This window comes from Monodelphis domestica, chromosome 4 (assembly GCF_027887165.1).
Source record: "Monodelphis domestica isolate mMonDom1 chromosome 4, mMonDom1.pri, whole genome shotgun sequence".
Classification (NCBI taxonomy): Eukaryota; Metazoa; Chordata; class Mammalia; order Didelphimorphia; family Didelphidae; genus Monodelphis; species Monodelphis domestica.
The window spans coordinates 144,658,938-144,683,651 of NC_077230.1; the positions used below are offsets into that span (position 1 = coordinate 144,658,938).

Below are 24,714 nucleotides of genomic sequence, written 5' to 3' on the forward strand. Positions count from 1 at the left end.
TCAGAACATTTTCCAACAGAAAACAAAAAGTTTCAGTGGGGAGGCAAGTGCCTGCCTTCTGTCCCATCAATCCATGAATTCTCAAATTACAGATCTTCTGTTGTTTTCTGACACTTCCGTTTTGCAATGTAAAATAGTGTTTTCTTTAATAAGAATTCTTCAGAAAGCCCCGAGGCTCTTCGCCTTTGTTTGCACAGCCTGAGAGTTTTCATTTAAAGTTTTCACACTGTTTTTAAAATTTTCCATTTTTGATTCTAAATTAGTTAGGCAAAGTCCATAAACATCTATTTTGGCTCCACATTTTAGATAGATAAAAAAGATGGATGGAAGTGTGTGAAGAGAAATCCTTGAGATCTCAATAAATGAGACTGTTCCAAACAACCTACCTCTTTTCCCTCCCTCCTCTACAATCACATACACAGGGAGAGGTAAGTCACAGTTCTCTGTTTATAAAAATCCTCACTCTATGAAGTCATGTTCCATTATGAAACAAGGGAACTTAGAAAATAGATTCTTATTCTCTCAGTGATACCTTTTTGTTCCAGGGGTCCTAGAAAGCAGAAATAGCAAAACCAAATGGAAAGGCATAATGAAACTGGAATCATTTATATTAAGTAGTAGTCAGCAAGGTCAAAAGTGTATCAGGATTAATACTGCTTGGTTTCATTGGTTATCACTTTGCACTTGAGACCAAACTGAAGCTTTTGTGTTTGACAATTCATTTTATTTTACATACTCTTAAATCTAAAGAATACTTCTTTTATTGTTCAAAATTCAAATTCTAGTTATTTCTGGAGGAAATTTTTTAAAAGTTTAAAAATCAAGACTTCCATTGGCCTTTATTATTTAGAAGACTAACAAGTAACTCTCTGTCAAATTCATAAAATCAAAATTTTTAAAGTGTAAAGATTGCCTAACATAAAAGAAGAGAAGGAAGAAAAATGCAGACTTTGAAAAAAGACAGTGAGTCTGGGTAGACTTTTAGATTTCTTCTGTTATTTTTTGATCAACTAAATTCCATCTGATTCAAGTAAAATCTTTGAGATTCTTATAAACAATTTTTGGGGAACTTTTGAGAGAGATGTTTTTCGTGGACATAAGATGCATCTTTATAATTCAGTCTATGCATAATCTTTGTATAGTCTAATGGATTGTAGCTATGAAGAAATCCTATGATCCTGTTATTAGCTGGCTAAATGAAAAATATGGATAATTCAAAGGGAAAGGAGCTAGAGGGCTCTTATGTTACAGAGCCTTGCTTCTATGTAAGTAACAATAGAAAGGAAAGCTGTAAATTCCAATTACTTCTCACCATTTAGATAATTTCTTTGAAATATCCCCCGCCCTTCCTCCCAAAAAATTTGTCTTTAGAAGCTCTTATGATAGGAGATCCACTTCTGCACATCTTCAGTTTTTAAGATTTTATCGCCCTTCTGGCATCCTCAATAATGTGTCATGATAGGTAGAGCATGTGCTCTGTTCCCCCTCCTATTATATTAGAGATGCTCCCCGACCCAAGTCTTCTCCAGTTTTTATAATCCTACCAAAGAACTAAGCAGGATTAGAGGGAATCTAGCTTAGATCTCATTAGCAGAGAAGGAGAAAAAGGACTGGTAACAGCTGTCAGGATCGATATATGTGAAGAACCAATCATTGCTAAGTAACTAATGTTAGAAACCAGAGGGAGGGGAGCATTGAGATTCTTTATGACTGAAGAGGTGTGAACAGAGATTTTCAGTAAGAGACTTAGGATCATGGCAGAACAGACATGTGTCTCTGGAATCCCTTGTATCTGCATTTTGGTAGTTTGCTCTTCATGAACCTCTGCTATGGATCTAGGGTTAAATGTCAGGTCTTCTTCTCGTGAACAGTCTACCTCTTGAAGGCAGTATATGATCTCTTATTAAGCATCACTGCTAAGGAAGAGTGCAGTAGATGGGAGGTAGGGGAAGAAATGTCCTTTTTCTTAGCCCTGCTTCTCTCTAAATGCATAAGGAAGAAGGGAAGCCCTCAGATAAAAGGATTAGATTTTGACTTCTTTAAGGAGATTATAACTTTGGCAGACATACCTGGTAAACAGCACACTCCACTACCTTAAAGAGGATTATGTGTGCCCAGTGACTAAAGTCTAAAGTTAGAGGTTCTTCAGACATGGGAAACCACTGTTAAAGACAGGCATAGATTAGTGAGAGAATACTGCCAGCATTTATAGGATGCTTTAAGGTTTGTAAAGCACTTTTTACATGTTATCTCATTCAGCACTCCCAACATCCCTGTGAGGTTCCTGCTTTAATTATCCCCTTCTTACACCAGGAAACTGAGGTCCAGAGCGGTTAAATGAACAGTCAAGATCCCACTAGCTATTCAGTATCTAAGGTGGGATTCAACTCAGAGCTACCTGACTCCGGAAGCTCCAAAGGAAACAGTGAACTTTCTTGGCATGAAAAGGGAGCATCTCCCTCTTCTCTTCCCCTCTTACACCAGGGATAGTCCTGTGCCTGGGATATGACAGCTTTAACCGTTAGCTCTAAGTATGTGACTTCTATAGCTGTTTCTTAGCCCTGGAGTTGCTCTACTTTCATTGTGGGGTGGGATAAAGCTCTCTCAGTTGTGTGTCCCCTTTAGGTTACCGCCCTAATATCGGACTCCAATGATCCATGATTCTCTCAGCTCAGGGGCTTTTAGTGAGAAGATATCCTAGGGAATTGCCTAGGGACACCAAGAGATTAAGTGAGGTCACCTAATTTTCCTGAAAATAAGTGGAATCTTAGGCACCTTATCCATCATGATTCATTTAATTAGGGAACAAGTAGGGATCCTCTTCTGTAGGATCTAAATTTATATCTAATACTTCACGTATTACTTTTATAAAGTTTATTATGTGACAAAATAGAACCCCGTGACTATGTTTTCTACCTATTGAAAAAATCCGGTTCCACCAAAGCTGCTACAGGAAGAAAAAAGAGGCCAAGATAAAGAACTCCACCAAATTTATTTCCTATCTACATCAACATGTAACAACAGGAAGAGAGGAGGATGCTGGGAATCATAGTTTTGCTGGGGATCATAGTGTTTAGGGTAACAGATTCAAATTACACACTTCTTCCTTCCACTTTGTGGTGGAGGCATAACGGAAGGAGGGTGTGTCAGTTTTTGAAGATTTTTCAGGAAAAAAAAAACCCATAGTCCATTCCATGAAGGTCTGGGAAAAAGTCATGAGGGAAGGGACAGTGGCAGGTCAAAGGGATCATTAATGATTATAATAGCAAAATTAATAACATTTTCATAGCAAATAAAAATATAATATACTTTGTTCATAAGAAATCTCTATATAAGTAGTATAAATAGTATCATATCCAAATAATAATTGGAAACTGGGGTTCAGAGAAACTAAATGATTCCCTTATAAGATCATATAACTAACACATCGTTGAGAAAAGATTCCAACCCATTCTACTTGGTTCCAGGTGTAAGACCCTACCCCATGCTACATCCATATTTTAGGTTACATTTTTCCTACAACCTTTTTAATAGTTAAAAAGGTCTTCTGTACTTTTTTTTTATTTGAACCTCACAACAGTATCATAAATTTGGTAGCATAAGTGCTTTTAATCCCATTTTACAGTTGAGAACAACAATAACCGGAAGATGTGAATTTCTCAAAGATAAACAATCAGTAAGTGATGAAGATAGAATGACAACCTGAGTCTCTTTGGGTCCAGGCTAATGTGTTCTTTCTACTCTTCCACCTTCAAGAAGCAAGAATACAGGGCACTCAGCTCATGTGCCTGGATCTCTGACAGAACTATTGGTAATAAATAGGTGGAGAGTAAGAAAAGGGTCCTGATCATAGAAACCAGCCTCCTTAAAGTGGAAGGTAAAAGACAGTCTCTGGGCTCCTGGTCCCCTGAGGATGAGTGAAGCCCTGAGCTGGAAAGGGCACTCAAATCTAGTGCTCAGTTGGCCAATGGAAACAGAACAAAGAATGCATATTTTCCCCAATGGCTTTTCATACAGGTAAGATTTAGAAATTAAAAACAGAAGAGGCCTTTCTATTCATCTAATTTTCCCTTGTGTCCTTTTTTTGTATAAAAATAATTTGATAACAAATACCAAAAAGTCAATAATTTTAAGTCAAAGAGAAGCAACAATTGCAAAATTTGTCACTAATTAATTTCATTATTTATGGAAAAGCATGGCAGACCATACAAGAGAAAAACAAAGTACCTGCTCTTACACAAGCCAGTTTTTCAGTTTTACCTCAGAATTGTATTTTGTCAGATTAATAATATAAATTTACAGTAAACTTTACATAGCCATATTTCAGATAAATCAAATTTCTGACTCAATAATTGTATGACTCAATGCTGGAAAAATATTTTGCATTAGTAATTTACCATTCATAATATTTTAGGCTTCTACCATGCAAAACAAATTTTCTCTACGATCAATATTTTATACATAATACATAAATTATACTATATAATAATACATAAACTACAGATTAATAGATCAAGTATGAGGGTGTTGGGTGAGAGGCCAGGAAGTAAGCACAGAATGGGGGTTCAGAGATCCAGAAAGCTAGAAGGGACCCCGTGGGAGGCCACCTACTCAACTCTCTTATTTTCACAAATAAGGAAACTGAGAATATCAATGTATAAGGAATATAAGTGACTTATCCAAGCTCACACAGTGTCAGTGGTATAGACAAGCTTCTAGAACATTAAATAAATGACAGCAATACATCACATTTAATATCTAGAATCATTGAGAAATGAGTTGTTCCAGTTAAGTAAATTTTTGCAATAAGAGAAATGTATACAAGTGCCCACTCTTTGGCAGTTAGGTGGCTCAGGAGATAGAACACTATGCTTGGGATTCCTGAGCTCAAATCAAACCTCAGACAGTTGCTGTCTATGTGACCCTGGATAAGTCACTTAGCCCTGTTTTGCCATAGTTTTCACATCTGTAAAATGAGCTAGAGAACGAAATGAAGAACAACTCCAGTATCTTGGCCAAGAAAATGCCCCAAGAGGGTCACAATGACTGAAAACAATTGAACATCAACAAAACACACTTAAAAAAAAATATTTAAATAGAAATATTTCCAAAATGGATTATACATAAACCAGACCTCTAAAACGGTCTTTAGAATGTTTTTTTTAAAGGAATCAAATTTTAATATCACTTATATACTGTGTTCTAAAAGATATATTCAGGATCTATTGCAGTATATGGGGTTGTTCTATCCACAAACTTCACTTTGTGGTGAGGTTTCTTTAAGGTTCTTCTATCTGTTGTTTTGTTTTTGATGCCGATTTTGAAATGGCTTTTCTATCTCCTCTCATTTGTCCCTTCTGGCTGTTGTCATGGTTGGCTCTAGCAACAATCCTGCACTCTCTTTTGTAAACTGTAGACAGGAAAGCTGATGACCAAGTTCATTCTAATTACATCTTCAGTAGGACTAAGCATGCTGCCCGAGAGGCTGAGGAACTCTCTTATGAGACAAGTACATGAGCTTTGGCACAAGCACTTTGTGAAATCTATTTTTGACTCCTCAGAGGCTTTTCTGGTATGTGTATTTATTTCCCAAATGTAGACTCTTCTGGCTAACTGGCGTTGCCAGATGTGACTATTGAGTTACAGTAGCACCCATGCACGAGAGCCACTAATATAAGACTTAAGTTCTTTTTCCACGTGAGTAGAAACCTTCAGTTATAATCATTTCTCCTAAATGTTGATCAGTTTAGTTCTGCTTTCTTACTTATCAGATTTGGTTTCTATAGTTCTCTATTTTCAGGTATATGAATAGAAGTCTGTAATTAATGATTAGGAAATGATAAATCTACATCTACTTTCTTCTTCTCAATAATGCATTTGGTAGCAATTTAAAATTTAAAAACTCTATAAATCACAGTCATAGTCATAATAGTATTTTTTGTTTCCTGTTCATCTCTGCCACAAGGCCAAATAAAATCTGCATATGGGAAAGGAAAAAAAAACAGGTCAAAAGAAAGGAAAAATTACCTTTGTTATTTTGCCTTTAGAATTTCTAAACATTTTTTCCGAACATCTCAGTGAAATAATCCATTTTTCCAAGACTGCAGGCATTCAAATGATTGTCACTCATGCAAATAATCACTTACTTACACTATATGAGTTTGGTTTGGATAAAGCAAATTACCATTTGAAAAATAACTGAAAAAACACTCTGGGCTAAGACCGTGTTTTATGAACCTTAGGTTGGCCACAGTATTTCTTAACCTTTTTTTTCCCCCCGCAGTCTCCTTTTTAGCTAGATTTATCTCTGGTAATATAGTCTAAATTAATAAACTATATTCAATTTCTGTAGGTGTATTCACCACTAATTTAATAGAAATTCTTGTAGGAAAATGCTAAATATCAGATTGCATAAATCTCAAAAACTCAAAATTTTATTAGGAGTTCCATTATCATAATAAATCAAATGCTCTACTGCATCCTCAGTTAATATTTACATTTTATATATGATAAATATACATGTAAAACTTAGAATTCCTGTCTAAAAATGAGGTCATTATGTTCTATCAGAAAAACAAGTAAACAAAAACCTCACTCAGCTTGATTAGCTTATCACTCAAAAATTTTAAGACATATGAAGTTCTTATTCCACAAAGAGAAAAACAATAATAATTGTTTTTGTTTAATATTATTTACAAAATAATTTCCTTCAAAAATCTCAAAAGGCATTTGACACTGGTATGAAATTCTCCCATTTCATAGATTGAAAATGGAGAATCAAAGAGGAAAGGGCCCATGGCTAATAATCCATAGAAGGAGGGCCAGGAGATCAAGAACACAAGTTGATCATGAGATGAGATGATTACTCTGATTTACTATATTGAATTGGTGTTGAAGATTAATGACAGAACTAACTGGGAAGAAAAAGTATCCTGGGTTGAATTTGGGAAACCACACTCTCTTTTCTATGAAGTTAAGCTATTCCCTAACATAATATTGTCCCCAAGATATTATTACATGGTTCAAAATTATGGAACACCATAATAGTCAAAGAAATAAAACTGAAGGTGAATCAGAGGACAATGGAAAAATGGAAGATGAATATAAAAAAGCTGCAAAAATATTGCCAATCACAACTTGTATGTGAGAAGTGGTATGAAAGACATCATTGAGGGATGACCTGAAAAAGAGATAGAATGCCACATAGAGAGAGAGAGGTAGAACAAATGGACAGCTTAGGGACTACACTGATACCACGAAACATTAAAAGGCTAAGAGAAAGAACTCCTGCACATGTCCTTGGGCAGAAATCCCATGGAAAGTCACAAATTTCCTACTAATGAGTTATGCAACTTTGCAACACATTAAGTCTTGTGTGTTTCAGTTTTCTCCTCTGTAGGATGAGACAGTTTATGAGCCATCTCAAAAATTACAAGATTATATAAACTTATGATTGAAATGGGTTTCAGTCCCTGAAAACAATATAAAATAAGATATTAGTATTATTTTAGGTAGATAGGTTGGGGAGGAGTGACACTAAGGCAAAATTCACATGAATTCAAACTACACAGTGTATACTTGTACTAATATTAAAAACAGAATGTGCTATCATTAAACTATTCTACCTTCTTTTTAGCAAAAATGAAGCCATCTCTGCCTTCTTTTTAGGAACATAATCAGTTGCAAAACTGTGATATCTCTAGCTAGTATAAATCCCATCGAAGCAAAGTTCTTGTTCGCAAGGGAGGAGTGTTCCTTCTGATAGGAAAAACAATTGTGCCAGGTTTAATCAAAAGTGAAAGGGATCTCCAGAATGTTCCCTTGGAGCCACATAACCCATTGCTAATTTCAGGATGGGCTCAGCAGCATGGGTAATAAAAAATGTCCTTCTTAGTAATAGAGAAAGAGAGAATAGCTGTTTCAAGTATATAGAGAGTCCAAACCACACAACTTGACTCTCCATTAACATGATGTTCAGTCTAATCACTTGCCTGTAAATAATAAAATAGGTAAAAAGAAAAAGAATAAAACAACAACAACAACAGTAAAACAGCCTGGGGAATATAAGGTAATTTCAGCCACTAGTTTTAATACTGAGTTGAATTTCTGGTCAGTCTATTAATTTAGAACTGAATGGAGTTCTTATTAAAAGATATCCACCATTATGCAAGTAGGTCAGTGGGGCTAAAAGTCTTAGAAAATAACCCTTTTAAACAAAGTGATGAATGAAGAAACAAAAAAGAGATGCCAGGAATTTTTTTAAGTGTTTTAATCTCTAAATTCACAAGACAAATATCTCTTTGCTACTCATATTTATTCAACCAATATGGATTAAGTGCCTACTGTGTACAATTATCTCTGCTAATATTACTCGTTTTATCTTGTATTGGTTTTTAGATGAGAGAAAATCTTTGTAAATCATGGCATGGTGAGATTCTTTCACCCTATTTGATAGGAACAGCTAAAACATGGCAGGATGTACCACAAATTTCTATAGATTTGAGACAGTAATTGATGATACAATATTGGTAAAAGAGTCAAGCGTACTGACCTGCTCACATCAGGAAACTTGATTGGAAAGTATAGAACTTGGCACTTGGGTCTGATGATGCTTTCCAGATTCTTGGGTCTGTGGTCAGGAATCAGCTTCATAAATTTTCCAATAGAGGTAAGAAATGACTCCATATTAAAGGCAGAATTGAAAACTACGACATCAGCCACTAAACTGCAAGGAGAAAAAAAAAAGGACAGATGCAAATGATACAACCATATTCACAGTAGGAATTTTAAAATAAAGCTTGAATTAAACTTTTCATTTTTATAGCATACTCATTTCTGGATATACTAGCCACTACCTCCTGCCTCCACTAGCTCCTTCCCTTCAATCAATCAACAAATATTTCTTGTACAATGCCTATGCACCAGCCACTCTGCTATGCACTGAGGATACAAATCCAAGGAATGAAAGTACCCAAACCTGCAATAAGCTTACAATCTATACTTACAATGAATTTATAATCATTGTGTGTGACCCAGATTTGGGGAGAGGGGGGAAGAATGACAAATACCAATAAAATATATTCAGAATGAATAGAAAGAGAATACATACAAATATATGCCAAAAAGATATTATATGAGGCTCTTTGGAAGAGATACTACACTAGCAGTTGGGGACAATCAGGAAAGGCTTCAGACACGAGTGTGGCTGAGCGGCAAGGAGGAAAGGAAGGAACCTATGACCAAAGGATGGAAGTAAGTTTCAGGCAAAAGCAGTAGACAGACGATAGAGATTGTAGATTGCAGCCCAAGGGGTAACAGGACAAGGTTATGTATGAGTTTAAAAACTTAACAGAGGAATGTCTAATACTATTCCATTATCTATTAGTAGAAAGATATTGGAATTGGAATAGGAGTGTCAGTGGCTACATCTACCCTTCTTCATCAATAGACCTCACCAATAGGTACTCCACTCTCCAACAAAGGGAAGGAAATGCATTCAAGATTGTTTTCATAAGCCCAGAGTATTTCAATCAGCATTTATAAGAGAAAAAAAAAACCCACTAAAAATTGCAAATTCTTTGCAGCTACTTACCATAATTTTTAGCCAAAATATTCCTCTTATCTAAAGGGATATGGCAAACTATTTATTTTGTATCAGGGAGGGATATAATATATTTCATGATGTCATATGGCCTTACATTTGTTTTGACATCATTTTCATTTTCTGTCTCTCCCTCATCTAAAGTCTTTCCTTATAACAAATCAATTGATAAGAAAGATCATAAAAGAGTTTAATAAAGTCTTATAAAAGGCATTCAGCCAAAATGTAGCAAAATGTCAAGTGAGTTCTGATAGTATATGTAATATTGTACTTGGGGCAAATAAGTGGAGCAGTGGATAGAATGTTGGGCCCGGAGCCAAGAAAATCTCAATTCAAATCCAGCCTCAGACACTTACTAACTAGATGGCTCCAGACTAGTCTCTTTACCATTTGTCTCAGTTTCCTCATCTGTCAAATAAGGTGGAGAAGAAAACGGAAAACCACTCCACTACCTTGCCAAGAAAACCTCAAGTGGGGCCTTGAAGAGTCAGATACAACTGAAATGACAGTACAATATATATTCCACAAACATAGTCCCTCATCTCTGCAAATAAAAGATAGAGATGTATTTTCTCAATTCATCTCTAGTCAGGCTTCTTGGTAGTTAAAATAGCATAGCATTTCAGGTGTTTTATTTTTTTTTCCATTTACATTGCTGAAATTATTTTGCATGATCCTGTTCAGTCTACTTTATTCTGCATTACCTTATATGTCTTCCTATGATTCTCAGTAGGCTTCACATTCATCCGTCTTTGTGGTAGAGTAATATTATGACATAATGATCACACAAAATATTTAGGCATTCCCCCAATAAATGGGCATATACTTTGTTTCAACTTTTTGCTACTACAAAAAAGTGATGCTATAAATATTTGGATACAGATGGGACCATTCTATCCTCTTTCCAGTGGGATCATGGGATGATAGGATATAGAAATTTTTGTCCCTTTTTTTTCTCTTTGAAAAATTTCAGATTGCTTTTGAAAGAACTGTAACAATTCACAACTTCATTGAAAATGTTTTAGAGTACCTCTTTTTTTCACAGTGCCACAAACATTGACTATTTCCCGAATTTAAAAACAAAGAATAAATTTCAAAAATAGCATCAACTAAAGTAAACCTTTTGACTATGCTTCCATTTGTAAAGAGGATCACTGTTATTTACTTATTCTATTAAACAGTATCTTTTTCCTTACTGGCAATATTGTTGGAATACATACATATTAGTTGGAATAGTACATACATAAGATTGAAACTATATTATTATTATGGGGGAAGGCTACTGTAAAATTTAAAATTAAATCTCAATAATAAAAATATTATATTTTAAGAGATTTATTAATGATCATTAGAAAACAAGGAATAAAGAAGATACAAAATAAAGACATGCCATGTGTCCATGGCTGATCAGCCAGTTCAAACACTCACCTTACCACCACCAAGCCTGGGACAGGAAGTAAAGAGGTGAGACCTTCCATGTGCACACCTAATATCCCCTATCTACAGGAAGTACCTAATGACAAGAAGTCAATGGGCTCCTTGGAAATGTATTTCTTTTTTTTAGGCTAATAGATTTTCAATCATATAAGGCTATAATTATAATTATATTCTCAGTGGAGTGAGAGTCAAGTCTAGAGATGGGATGTCCTGTGTTCAAATTTGCCTCAGACACTTACTAGCTGCATGACCCTAGGCACTTAACTCTTAGTACCTAGTCCTTACCACTCTTCTGCCATGGAAACCATACACAGTACTGATTCTAAAACAGAAGGTAAAGGTTTTTTTAAAAAAAGAAAATATAGTATTTAGTTGGCTTCATACCAAACACAAAAGCAATTATTTTAAATAATTATGGTGTTGAAGAATTTCCTATAACATCATGGCTTATAGTGCCCAATATAGCAGTCTTTTCTATTCTCTGCCAATCTCTAATTAGCATCAGTTTTCTTCAATGATATCATGCTTTTTTTCCCTAGTATCTAACCCTTTTTCAGTTTTCCAAAATATATTATAGTTACTCAGAAATGACTCATAATTTTACTAATGACTCCTTTTTCTTTTCTAGTGAAGAAATGACCCTAAGTTAGAGCTAGAACAGGTATTAGGACGAATGAGCCTCCAAGGAAAGCACTAAGCCACTTGTCTCCCTACCATAAGCATACAGTGGGGTCCTCACGTCACTGGGAGATCTGTTCGAAGACCTGCTGTGGATGACTGAAGCTCTAGAGAGTCCCAAACCACATAAGGACAGTTCTTGCTTTAATTTTCTGGTTTGTTTTCTTTTTTTTTTTTTTTTTTTAAGTTCAAAGCTTCTGTCTTAGAAGCAGTTTGAAGGCAGAAAAGCAGTCAGCGCTAAGCAATTGGGGTTAAGCGACATGCCCAGGTCACCCAGCTAGGAACTATCTGAGGCCAAATTTGAACCCAGGTCTGGCTCTCCATCCACTGGGCCACCTAGCTTCCCCTCACTTTAGCTCTGTTAACCTTCTTCTCTCTCCCCACTCCTACCTCTTGGCTCCATGTTCCATGGTTCCTCCTCCTCCTACCCCCCCCCAAATAAAACAACCCAAACCAAGGAACTCCCCAAGAGAAAGCAAAAGAATTGAGGCATGGAGAGGCTGCCACTATGGGCAGACCTACAGCACAGAGAAAGAAGACCTTTGCCCTCCTCGCCCCCCCTAGCCCTTGTTCTGGGTGTCTGTCTTCCATCTTTACACCCTCAGCACTTATGTCTGTCCCCAGCCACCACATGTCCTTGAACCACGTGCCAGCCCTCTTCCTCTCCTGGCTGTAGTCGTACTCTCTCCTTCCCCTAGAACTGGAGGCTACTTGTTATGTCCCCTCCTTGAGTTTGAAAACAACAGGGTGAGCACTGAGGGCCACTAGACTGCCTAAGGAGGAACAAACAGTCCTGAGTGGGAAATGGAGCAGGTCAAAGACCCTAAGCTGATCAGTAATAAAACTGTACCTCTAAGTAGAGTGATCCTTTTTTTTTTTTAAAGAAAGTTACATGATAATCAATTTGATTATAGAGATCACATAATGTATAATTCCTTCATTTTAGAGATCTGAAACTGATATGCAGAGAGAACAAGTGAATTACCAACAGCCGCACAAGTCCCAAAAAGCAGAATAAGATGAGCTGAGTGAGTGTAAAATTGTAGGGACACCTTTTTTGCACCTTTAAGAATAAAAAAATTAATGATCACATTTTTTAAGTGGACCTCCTTTCTTTCAGAAACAAATCAGTGTCACATTTTGAAAGTGAACCTAAGAATCCTTTTATAGACCAAGATGGATTAAATGACTTTTATTTTTTTCCTAATCCTCTCCACCACAGCAGAAAGGTAAGAGATCAAAGAAGATATAAAAATACATCCACGAAATGCAAATAAACAGGGAAAAATGCAAATTTAACAAAGCAGGAACACCAAGTCAAATCTTCAGTGTAATGCAATTCAAATATTTGAGATATTCAAAAGCAGCAAAAATGAAATCAAAAGCTTGCAACATTTGATCTCCAAAGCTAAGGAAGCTCAATTTGGAATCAGGGGGCCTGCATTCAAATACTGGATTCAACACTTAGAATGTGACTGGTAAGTTATTTAGCACTGGTAAATCCAAAGACTGTTTCCTCACCTATAAAATTGGGGGTGGGGGTGGGGGTGGGTTTGCCTCTCTAGTGTGTCTACCTGCCTTAGAGGGTTGGTGTGAGGAAAGTTATTTTTGTAAGCTTGAAAGCGTCAGACATATGAGAGCAGTTGTCAATATTATGCAGACCAATTTTTATTGTTGTTGCATAAAATTTGAGTTCCAATTTGGATGGATAAAGTATAAGTATGGAGAACAAAGAAGCTAGCCCTGGAAGTGCTGACACACCCTGAAAGAAGAAGGACTCCAACATAATACTATAACAAAAGTTGAGAGATGTTTTACAGCTAGTCTGTTTTCACCATATGTCACATATTGTAATAGCGACCCACAGGTCATAAGATAGAGTTAGGACATGTGTTCATAAGTCAGTGGGTTAGTGAAACCTATATTTAAGGTGAGATTGTGTGTCAGTCATCCTTAAAATCCTTACAGCTGCCTGGTCAAGAAAGAAAACTGACATTACCCATAAAAGCAGAAGTCAGCAGGAAAACTAAAGAAACATTTGAGCAAGCAGGGACAATACTTTCTAAGGAGAATCTGAATTGCACTGCTCTCTGACACTCCTATTTTTCCCCCATGTGCCTTGTTCCATTCTCCCATTAAGAAGTCAACTGATGATCTTGGTTTACCACCTTCTCTTAATGTTTTGTCAATTTTCCCTCTAGAAAGAAACAACGCAGCAAAGCACAGATCAGCTTTTTTATCCTCTCTCTTTATCAACAAAGGAAATATTTCATCAGACAAAAATTAGAAAACATTTAGGTATCTGCTCTCAAAGAAAATAGGCTGTGACTCTTCATCTTTGTATACAATTTAAACTCTGTGCCAAATTAGAGATTTGAAATAATTGAGAAATGACTATTTTCATACATTCCTTTTTTAAATATGACTATATGATGATTCTATGCACATATAAATGAGTATGATGAGTATGTCTAGGAAAAATAGTATTTTTTTCCACAGTGATTGTTAAGGTGTACTGAATCCATATTTATCTAGATCAAGTGGAATGCTACCTCATAACATAATAGAGCAAAAAAAGGTTTCAATACTGATAAGGTATAAAGCGTTTTAAAAAAATAAAATGTTTCCTCTTCTCTACACAGAAACAGAGGAAAATGTTTTTATTTTATAATGAAATTTGAAAATGACTTCTTTTTTATGAGACATTTCAAGTATAGCTATTCTACTCCATTTTGATATTGCTGCAACTTCATATTGAAGCAGCCTGTAAAAATGATAGCAGGAAAGCTCATGCAAAGTATGTGGAACTCAAGTATTAACACATAAAAAGTCTCTATCTACTAAGCTATGTTACATACATGTAAACCTTTTTTGTATGTTAAAAACCATAAACTCAAGTGGCCAATCAGTGTTAATGAAGATGAATAAAATATAGCAAATTAATTTGGACTGATTGAACTTTACAGTTCTAGTTACATTTGTATATAATCTAATAACAAAGCTGCTTCATGCAGATGTTATTAACTTCTTTCATTAACTTAGCTTCAGGAAATACATTTTATTGAAGTTACAATAAAGGACCATCACCTTTAAAATGTCATGGTATTTTAGTATTGCACCAATTCACAACAGTAGATGGGGGGATGGGGGGAGAAGTAAAAATACATTTGCCATTTTTGCATTTTTCTCTGTCCTAAAAACAAACGAAAATTCCTATGTTATACTTTAATTTTTATTTATTCTTCTGAAATTTCTCTTTTGATTTAAGTGAAATATAGCAAAGTAAATTCGTGCTGATTAATAATCCTCTACTAAAAATGCATATGAAATCATGGAATGCTCACAATAAGAGAGTTCCAGGTTCCCTCTAGGCCTTTGATTCTATCTTGATGGTTATGAAAACAATAACGATTACTAATGAATTCAACAAATATTTAGAAGATATAGACTCATATGTTTTAGGAGTAGTGTAATAGTATTAGTGACTATTATTTTATAGAACACATTAACTTGAATAATTTTGCTAACTTGGTAGCAATGTTCTGATCTTTATATTTTGATGTATTCCTAGGTAGCTGAACTATATTACCTCCAGGCTTATTTAGGTGATAACTATCCTTAAAGAAGCAACAATACCCCCCTAAAAATTATTAAACAAAATGCAGTGTTGTAATCAACACCTACCATGAAAGAATTTGGTTATATCCATATTGGAAATCCCTCTCCTGGCATTTCTGGACAGGATATACCAATTGGTTCTCATGAAAGTAAAGAACCTTTTTCAATTTGCCAAGGTCAGGCCGAAGGGCAGTCAGTTCAGTCAGGTTAAGCACCGAGCTTGCAAAGAGGATCCTGAGAAACAAGGAGAGTAGTGTTTACTTTATATGAGCATGCTCAAAGGGGTCACGCTTTACCCTTCCCTTTCCCTTCTCTATGCCCCTCCCCATCCCACAAGAAAAACATCACCCCTATAGGGACACATCAATAGTTAAGCCTTAATACCATGTAGCGGCATTCTAAGTTTTGATCTCTTAAAAAGCAGCTGCTAACAACTCAACTAGAAAAGCACTGAATCTCATTGGTCTTCTCAGTTCAGTTACAGAGAGATGCAAAAAAAAAAAAAAAGCTAGATGGATTTTATTGAAAAAGGCAAGAAAAGCGGTATCTGAAGGACAAATGGAACAAAGATAAGGCTGACTGGGGAATACTTTGCTTGCCAGTTTCATTATACTTTACTTTTTTATGCAACCAACTACTGAAATTCAATATATGAGCAAGAATGGCACATGTTCGTGTTATGACATAAACCCTTTTGATTTATGCAGTAGACTTATCGAGTGTGGTCTTTTTCTCTTGGCATATTTTCTTCACTTTTTTTTTTTGTAAAGTACCCTGCAATGGTTGTTTTATTTTATCTTTTCTTCTCCATTATTGGACTGCTAATGGCACCATATGCACAGTCTGTAAAATTCCTTCTATAAAAGCACAAGTCCAAGAAATACTGAGACATTTCTTGCCCAAGGAACAGCATCTTACAAAAGTTAACTTAGTGTTGTTTAAAATCAATGTACTACTGAATTAATGATTCAGTAAATATTTACTGAGTCCCTACTATGTGCTTGGAACTTTGTTATATCAAATATTATGGGGGATAAAGGTATTATGTTTATAAAAAAGGAAGTAAAGACATTTACGAACTATCTCAATACAATACCACTGTTAACAAATTTGTAGAAGACTACTTACATTTAAATGCACTATGGACTATCTGAAGAATACAGTAATATCTTCATTATTATCAGCATTACAAACACTATAAATCCTCTAATACTGACAAGCCAAATGGTTAACTTCAGGTATTTATCAGAAATGAAACAGTGAGTTTTCAGATAATAATAAATAACAGCTGACATTTATCTAGAGCTATAAGGTTTACCAAGCACTTTGCATATATTATCTCATTTATAAGATAAAGGATCATACAGTAACTCTACGTGTCCAAAACAAGAATTCAAATTTCACCTCTGAGTATTCAAGTTAGTACTCAGAATCAAAATGAAATAATATCTATAACCTGGATGGAGTAATAAATAATTAATAAAAGATTTTCGCCTTCAAATCAAGTCTATCACACTAAATAGATTAATTTGCTTATTATTATTTATTCTTTCTTCCATTTTGAAAAAAAGCAGTTTGGAAAACTATAGCAGACTAGTATTTACTGATTTGCACAATATCTTTCCTGCCCCCACCTTATACATATTCCAAAAGCTGGAAAGAGATAATGAAATGTGAAGACAATTTTTCATCTTCTAAAAGACAGGCACCTGGGAAAGAGTATAATAAAAATCATGTATAATGGTACACCTTGATCAATGAGTTCTCCCATGCAGGGTGAAAGGACTGCCATCATCATGCCCAATTATTCATTAGGTTTTCAATAATATAGCACAAGCCAGTGATTATGATGATATAAATGCCTATTCTGTAAGACTCGGGCGAAAGAACCAACCATATATTTTTAAATATAAATCCACCCAAAATGCATTGAACAGCAAAATCAGGGGTTGGGGAAACCCTATGTCTCACTATCAAATTAATTAGCCATTTGACTCACACAATGTACTCCCGTCAACTATTAATTAGCTAGACTAAGGTGATACACTTTGTGGAAATCTTGCAACAAGTTTGTAATCATTGACTATTCTTTCCTCTATAATTCCACCAACACTTTCTTTAGAATAATATGATGTATACTGAGGGAATAACTCATTTTACCACTCACCTAAAAATAATCTCATTAAGGCAAAGAAAACTGTTTAAAACAACAAAATAATTAGTTCTGAAATTCATTTTATTAGCAATTCTTGATGATTCTCTGAGCTAGATACTTGAGATGTTTCCTTTTAAAATCATGAACAAAGGTTTTGCAGTTCTAGTCTTATGCCTCCTGTGGCTTAGAGGTGACAATACATTCTTAAGAGAGATGCCTCTGGAAGGCCTTGTAAATATGGGAATGATTCAAGAATTTACCAGATTTAAAAAACAACTCCTCTAAAAAGTCTTTTCTAATAGCCCTACTGCTAAGGTCTTATCTCTTGAGGCTGCTTCCCATTTAATATTGTCTATATTCAACATGGGCAATCTTTTCCAAGCTTTCTCTCCTACTCCAATGTGAGTTCTTTGAAGGGAAGAAGAATGTGGTTGCCTTTCTTTGAATCCTCAGTTCTTAGCACTGTTCCAGGCATAGAATTAACATTTAATAAATGCCTGTTGACAGACATGACTAACTAGATAGGTATTGCGTATCTCTACTTTGGTCCAATGTCCAGTTTAGCTAAGCCTGGGGAAGCTCATCTCCAGAATTTTGGCCACAATAGTCCATGAAGGCTTTTCACTAAAATGGTGCTGTCTTTTTGTCCATTTGAGGAAATACTCATCCTAATTTAATATGGCTATTGTGAAGCACTGAGGATAAATATGTAACAATGCCTTCAAGCACATTCAGAGTTCCTAGAAGAAAAGGAGGGAACTACAAATAAATGCCAACATGCAAAAGCTCTTTATAGAAGGAAAAAAAATCCTATTTAAACATTTATATATATACACCTAAATTACTTTGAAAAACTAGGGAGTTTCTGAATTGGGACTGTTGCACAAGAGTATCTAGTCCAATCCCCTCACTTTTCAGATGAAAAAATAGCAGCCAAAGAAGGGAAATCATTCATCCAAAGTCATGCATTTAGTCCATGTCAGCACCAGGTGAGAATCCAGCTCTACTGATTCAGCACTGTCTCCATTTAATTATTTTTTTTTTTATTTTGTGGAAAGCATTAACCCTAAACATGTTTATTATGAGATTCTTATACCCCTTTATGGATAAAATGTTAAATGCTGGCAATAACAAATTTCTTGGAAATTTTAAGTTAAGCTTGAGGAATCACTACAAATCTGCTCACGAAGAGGAATGTGAACATGTGGTAGGTTAGGGAAGGGGAGAGTGGCTCTAGAATTATAAAAACTTGGATAAAATCCCTCTGATTCTTACTACCTGGCTAGTGGTTGATAGTGCCAAGCCTAAAATCAGAAGTCTCATCTTCTCGAGTTCAGATCCGACCCTGACACTAGCTATGTGACACGGGGCAAGTCACCTAACCCTGTTTGACTCAGTTCCTCCACTAAAATGAACTGTAGAATGAAATGGTAAAGCACTCCAGTATCTTTGCCAAGAAAATTCCAAATGGGGTCACAAAGAATTGGACACCACAAAACAAGAACAATATTAAATCACATAGTTAGGAGGCTCACTGAAGGAAGACATGCCTGAAGAATAAACTTCTCTTGTCCTTGGGAAAATGTTTAACTTCCTGGTGGCTTAGTCTCCTCATCTGCAGAATGAGGGAGTGTGCCTAGATGATGTCTAAGGTGCCTTCCAGTTTCAGATATAAGATCCTAGGATGAATGAACTGGGCTAGACCAGGGGAAAATATCACATAGAGTATTTCAACTTACTCTCTCTTAGCAGAGGATGAAAGAGGAATGTAGTATAATAACAGTAATGACATCACTCTATTGGCAGGTACTCCCGGTGACATCAATATTAATCTTAGCTTAGTTATGATTAAGCAATAAATCCTAACAAGGTGAGCTTTATCATCCCACAGAGTCTATCTAGGAGAAAGGGACACAAGGTGATAGCAAAAACTACAAGGAACATGCTAATTCCTGACAGCTGCCGCTTGAGCACAAGTCAAATTGAACAGTTTATCTCAGCATAAAGATGTTATAAGGTTTTATGTTTAATTTTTTTAAATTAACATAAAACCCAAAGAAAGCAGTTAAGAGATCTTTCACAAACATGACATACTACAATCACTGTATAAGCTGGATTAGTACTTATTACCACACTACTAGAGAATTAAGCTGTTTTTAGACCACCAAAGAGCTTTAAATTGCAACTTTTGTCTCTGAAAGAGAAACCTATATTTAAAATGTCTGCTAAATTCAAATTAACAGCTACATCATTAGCTTACCATCTCACCAAAAGTAGATATAAGCTGCTATTACAGTAGTCCAACCAAAACTGCTATGTGCTGCCAGAATGTTAATATCATTCCGTATGCCTGTGTGTACATTGAGATACGTACAAAGCTACAGAAGAAACATCCATTTCTCATGCATATTAAAGGCATAGATTAATGCCAATCTATTTAAATATACCATAAAGACAACTGACCTTGGAATCAAAAGCCTATTCTTGCTTGCCCATTCTGATACAGCTTGATTGTTTGTTTTGTTTGTTTGTTTTTTGCCATATTCCTTCTGTTTTCTGAAAGTATTCAAATGAAACTGCGAACCTTATTACCTCTTGAGTATAATACTCAGAAAGAGGTGCATCCTTCATTGTCTTCAACGTACATTGTTTCTGGCCACATAGGAACACTTTCGTATACAGAAAAATCCATTTAACCAGTGGATCTTGATGCAACTAATTTAGTTGAATTTTGTTATTTTTAAAAATCATATATAGATTCTTGCTTTACTGCCAAGAAAAGGTTCACCTTCAATTTCTCCTCCCTCATTTTTATCCCATGGATACAGGTTAGTACACATTAGTGAAATAACATCAGCAGCATCTCCAACATCATCATAGGAGCTAGTATTTATATAGTGCCAACTATTTGCACAGTAATAAGTGCTACAAATATTATTTCATTCGATTCACAAAACAGCTCTATGACTTGATGCTATTTTCATCTTCATTTTACAGATGAGGAAACTAAGGCAAACAAAGACTAAGTGATTTGCCCAGCATCACAGAACTACTAAGTGTCTTTGGATGAATTTGTAAGATTAAAAATTAATATCCACTATTCCAAGTATTATATTTTTATAAGATTTATGAATAATAACTTGAAGTAAAGGAAAATGATAGACTTAGCTGAGAGAATTGCCCAGACTGCAAAAAGCAGAAGGACAGAGAGAGAGAGCTAACCTGACTGTGGTCAGGGGAAAGAGGAGGAGAGCACAGGAAGAAAAAAAAGGTGGGGCTACAGCAAACTTTTATTTACAACAGGTAAGGATGCAACATGGGGATGAAAGGAAAGGGATTCTGGGAGATGAAGTTCAAGAGTACAAAATTCTGTTTACACAGTTTTGAACTCAGGTCCTTCAAGCCCAAAGTTCTAACCATTATGACACCTAATTGCTTTCTTCTGAGGTTCCCACAACACTAATTGTATCATGTACTAGTAAAACAATAACAAAAACAAACCTAGAAATGAAGCAGTTATCCGTTGATTGTAGAATGATTAAATAAACTGTGATGTACGAATATAATAGGATATTTCTATATAATAGAAAAGGAGATCATTATAAATTGAGTAAAATATGATCAGATCTCTATTAAAAACAACAACAGGGGTCAGCTGGGAAGCTCAGTGGATTGAGAGCCAGGCCTAGAGATGGGAGGTCCTAGGTTCAAATCTGGCCTCAGATACTTCCTAGCTGTGTGATCCTGGGCAAGTCACTTGATTCCCATTTCCCAGCCCTTACCACTCTTCTGCCTTGGAGCCAATACATAGTATTGACTCCAAGACAGAAGGTAAGGGTTTAAAAAAAAACAAAAAACACAACAACAGTGTTAACTGCATTAGGTGACAAAGTAGAGAATGCTGTGCCTGGAGTCAGGAAGACTCATCTTCCTGAGTTCAAGTCTGGCCTCAGATACTTTCTGAATGTGTGACTAGGCAAATCACTTAACCCTGTTCGCCTCAGTTTCCTCATCTGTATAAAGAGCTGGAGAAGGAAATAGCAAACCATTCTGTGCCTGTACCAAGAAAACTCTAAATAGTGTCATGAAGAATTAGAAATGACTGGACAACAAGAAAGTAACAAAATCAAAATAATAATATACAACCACGTAAATGAAAGGATCACTAAAAAGGGGGCAAACTGGGTAAATGAAAAAAAAAAGGCAGTAAGTCTCACAGAGGAGATGATAAACACCTTTTCCCACCCCATGAAGCAGAGAGGCAGAGTACTAGTAGGGCAGAATGCTGTATACGTTGTCACCCTATCTGGTGTTTTGTATAATTGTATCTCTGTGTTAAAAGAGAGTTGCTTCAAATCCGGCCTCAGCCACTTCCCAGCTGTGTGACCCTGGGCAAGTCACTTGACCCCCATTGCCTACCCTTACCACTCTTCTGCCTTGGAGCCAATACACAGTATTGACTCCAAGACGGAAGGTAAGGGTTTAAAAAAAAAAAAAGAGAGTTGCATATTGGGTTAGGGGTGAGGGTGTGGCAAGGGAAGATACTCTCAGAAATTACTATGATATTTAAAAAATGAGATTGTTGATCCTTTTATCAGGTAATCATAGGCTTTAGAAAAGAAATGAGAACCTATACCTCCAAGAGATCTCCAGAATCTTTCTTTTAAAGAATCAGTGTATGTCATTTCTACCTGAAATTTTTCATTAAACTCAAATATCGTAAAAATTGGTTCTCAAAAAAAAATCATGTAAAATTGTCCCCCATGTAATGAACTTCAAACTATTTAACTGGGATTAACGAATAGACTAGTGAGGCTATAATACTGCTACGAGTGAGAGCTCAGTACTTCTACACTCCAAAAGCTCAGAATATTATGTTTGCTTTTTAAGTATATTCATTCATGATGCAGATCTAATGTGTTAATAAAAAAATTAAAACTTTTAATGCATCATAAAGAAAAGACTAATGTATATAAAATCAGGAAATACAAAGATATTATTCAGTTAATTTCCTCAGCTCTTTACTATATTCAAAGTAAAATGTTAGTCAACTTGGGAAATGGAAACAAATGGGATTCATTTTCTGCCCTCACGGACTTTACTATCTACAAGGGGAGAAGGGAGTACATCTGGCTAGCTCAGTGTATTGAAAGCCAGGTCTAGAGACAGGAAGTCCTGGGTTCAAATCTGACCTCAGACATTTCCTAGCTGGGTGACCCTAGGCAAGTCACTTGACCCCCATTGCCTAGTCCTTACCACTCTGCTGCCTTGGAACCAATACACGTATTGATTCTAAGGTGGAAGGTAAGGGCTCAGAAAACAAAAACAAATAAATAGAGGCTGATAAAGGTATTGTAGAAGAGGCATGAAGGAAGAGAGAATTTTATGCATGCAAGACAGAAAGCTGGGGACATCATCTGTCAATCCAGGTGAAGATTCCAAATAGAATGTTCCCAGGAAAGTCAATTGGGGAGGCAAGCCAGGCTGAAGGGGGAAGAATCTCTGAACTGGACCCTGTTATCTTCTGTCCTAGGCTGGAGTCTCTTGGTTTTGGGGGGGGGGGGGGGCAAGAAGAAGGTTTTGTGTGGCTGATGGTGGTAGTTGAATCTGAAGAACTGACTATATTGTTGAGATTTGAGTTTGAAGGAAGAAGAAAGAAGGTTAAACAGTTGTCCTCCATCTCCTTGACAGACTTTGTGTCACAGCTGTGACAGGACTGACATTTCCCATAATCCTCCTATCCCTCATTATAGATTTGGGAAACCCTCATCTCTCTCACCTCATCTTACCTTAGTTCTCCATCCTTTTGTTCCCAATAAACCCCCTTACTTGAGAAAGGAAGAGAAAAGAGTGTTTCCTCATAAATCTCAGAGTACACTTGTGGGGTGGGGGGGAAAGCCACAGGTTTTGGAAGAAGAGTGGTGAAGGGAGGGAATGAGGGAGGAGGAGGGCAGGAAAAATATTGATCTATTAGCCATCAGTAGTGATCAATAGGCAACCCCAGAATATCTCTCTCTCCATTACAACTAGACACTCTCAAGTTTCCCCTAGTATCTCTCTAGCCACAAGCCAGAGAATATCCATTTACTGCATGCAACTAGAAATATATCCACAGATTATGTATTTCTATTACAGTATATACAGATGGCTTAAATATGAAGCAATATGTTAAAAGTGTGGGCAAGGGAACACATAAAAGAAAACAAAGAAGTGAGGAAGGGGGCACAATGTGAGGAATTTTGTTACTACCATGTTAAAATTTACATATATTTATATATTATAAACTCATACTTTCTAATAAAGACCTTTCTTGTCCTTTCTTCTACACTGAAAAAATTAAGCTTTCAATAAAAAGGAAAATGTTAAAAAAATGTGGCACCAACAAGAACATTATAGGAGTTCAGAAGATGAATGGATCACTTGCAAATATTGTTATATGAAAAAGGGGACACAGAAGATAGGTCTTGAAAGATAGGTATGACCTTCATAGGCAGAGATGGAAAGGGAGAATAAGGGTACAAACACCACCAGAGTTATGATGCAGTAAGACTGTCCCACTGGAAGGCAATTGCCTGAAAATGATAGAAACTTATATTTATACAGTTCTTTATTGGCTCCAAAACACTTTATTTCATTTGACAATTTCAAAAACCTTTTGAAACATGAAGGACAGGTATGATTGTTCCCATTTTGCCAATAAGGAAACTGACAATAAGGAAAGTAAGATTCAGAGAGGTTAAGTGATTTGTCCAAAGCTATTACATGGCAGAGCTGAGATTGGAAATCAGATTCTCTGACCCCTCGTCTTCACAATAACTCAAACCACTGTTGTGCCATTTAGTATACTGTAAAAAAAATTATTCAGTGCTTCAATAGCTATAGAATCACCCTACCTATGACTTTTAGTCAAGTTAGTAAGTCATAAATTATTTTAGTGTCATTATTGTGATTAATACTTCTAACTCTGTCCTGATTATATTCTATATGTTTATTCTGTGACCAAAATTAATCAATCAATAAAGTAACTAGGTGCAAGGTGCTATGCTAAAATATACTGCATCTTCCACTTACTTTAACAGCAACAGTTTAAGAGTGTTTCTTCTGCTGTATGTGTATAAATAAAATATCTGTCATTTTAATTGAGGCATCTTTGACATATTCAACTGTTTCATATTTTCAAAAACATTTACAAATATTGAATGGCAAAATATTTCCTTATTTGCTA

The 24,714-nt window shown here is 35.8% G+C and overlaps 1 protein-coding gene across 7 annotated transcripts in view; it reads right to left on the reverse strand.

The window, feature by feature from the left end:
* The window catches only part of GTDC1 (glycosyltransferase like domain containing 1), a 437,921-nt gene that overhangs the window by 201,771 nt on the left and 211,436 nt on the right, over positions 1-24,714 (reverse strand). For all 7 annotated transcript variants that reach the window (XM_056793819.1, XM_056793817.1, XM_056793818.1 and 4 more), the window contains 2 exons: positions 15,401-15,568; positions 8,552-8,725 (listed from right to left, as the gene is read on the reverse strand). In XM_056793819.1, the coding sequence (XP_056649797.1) occupies positions 8,552-8,725; positions 15,401-15,568 (342 nt within the window). The remainder of the gene's footprint in view (positions 1-8,551; positions 8,726-15,400; positions 15,569-24,714) is intronic.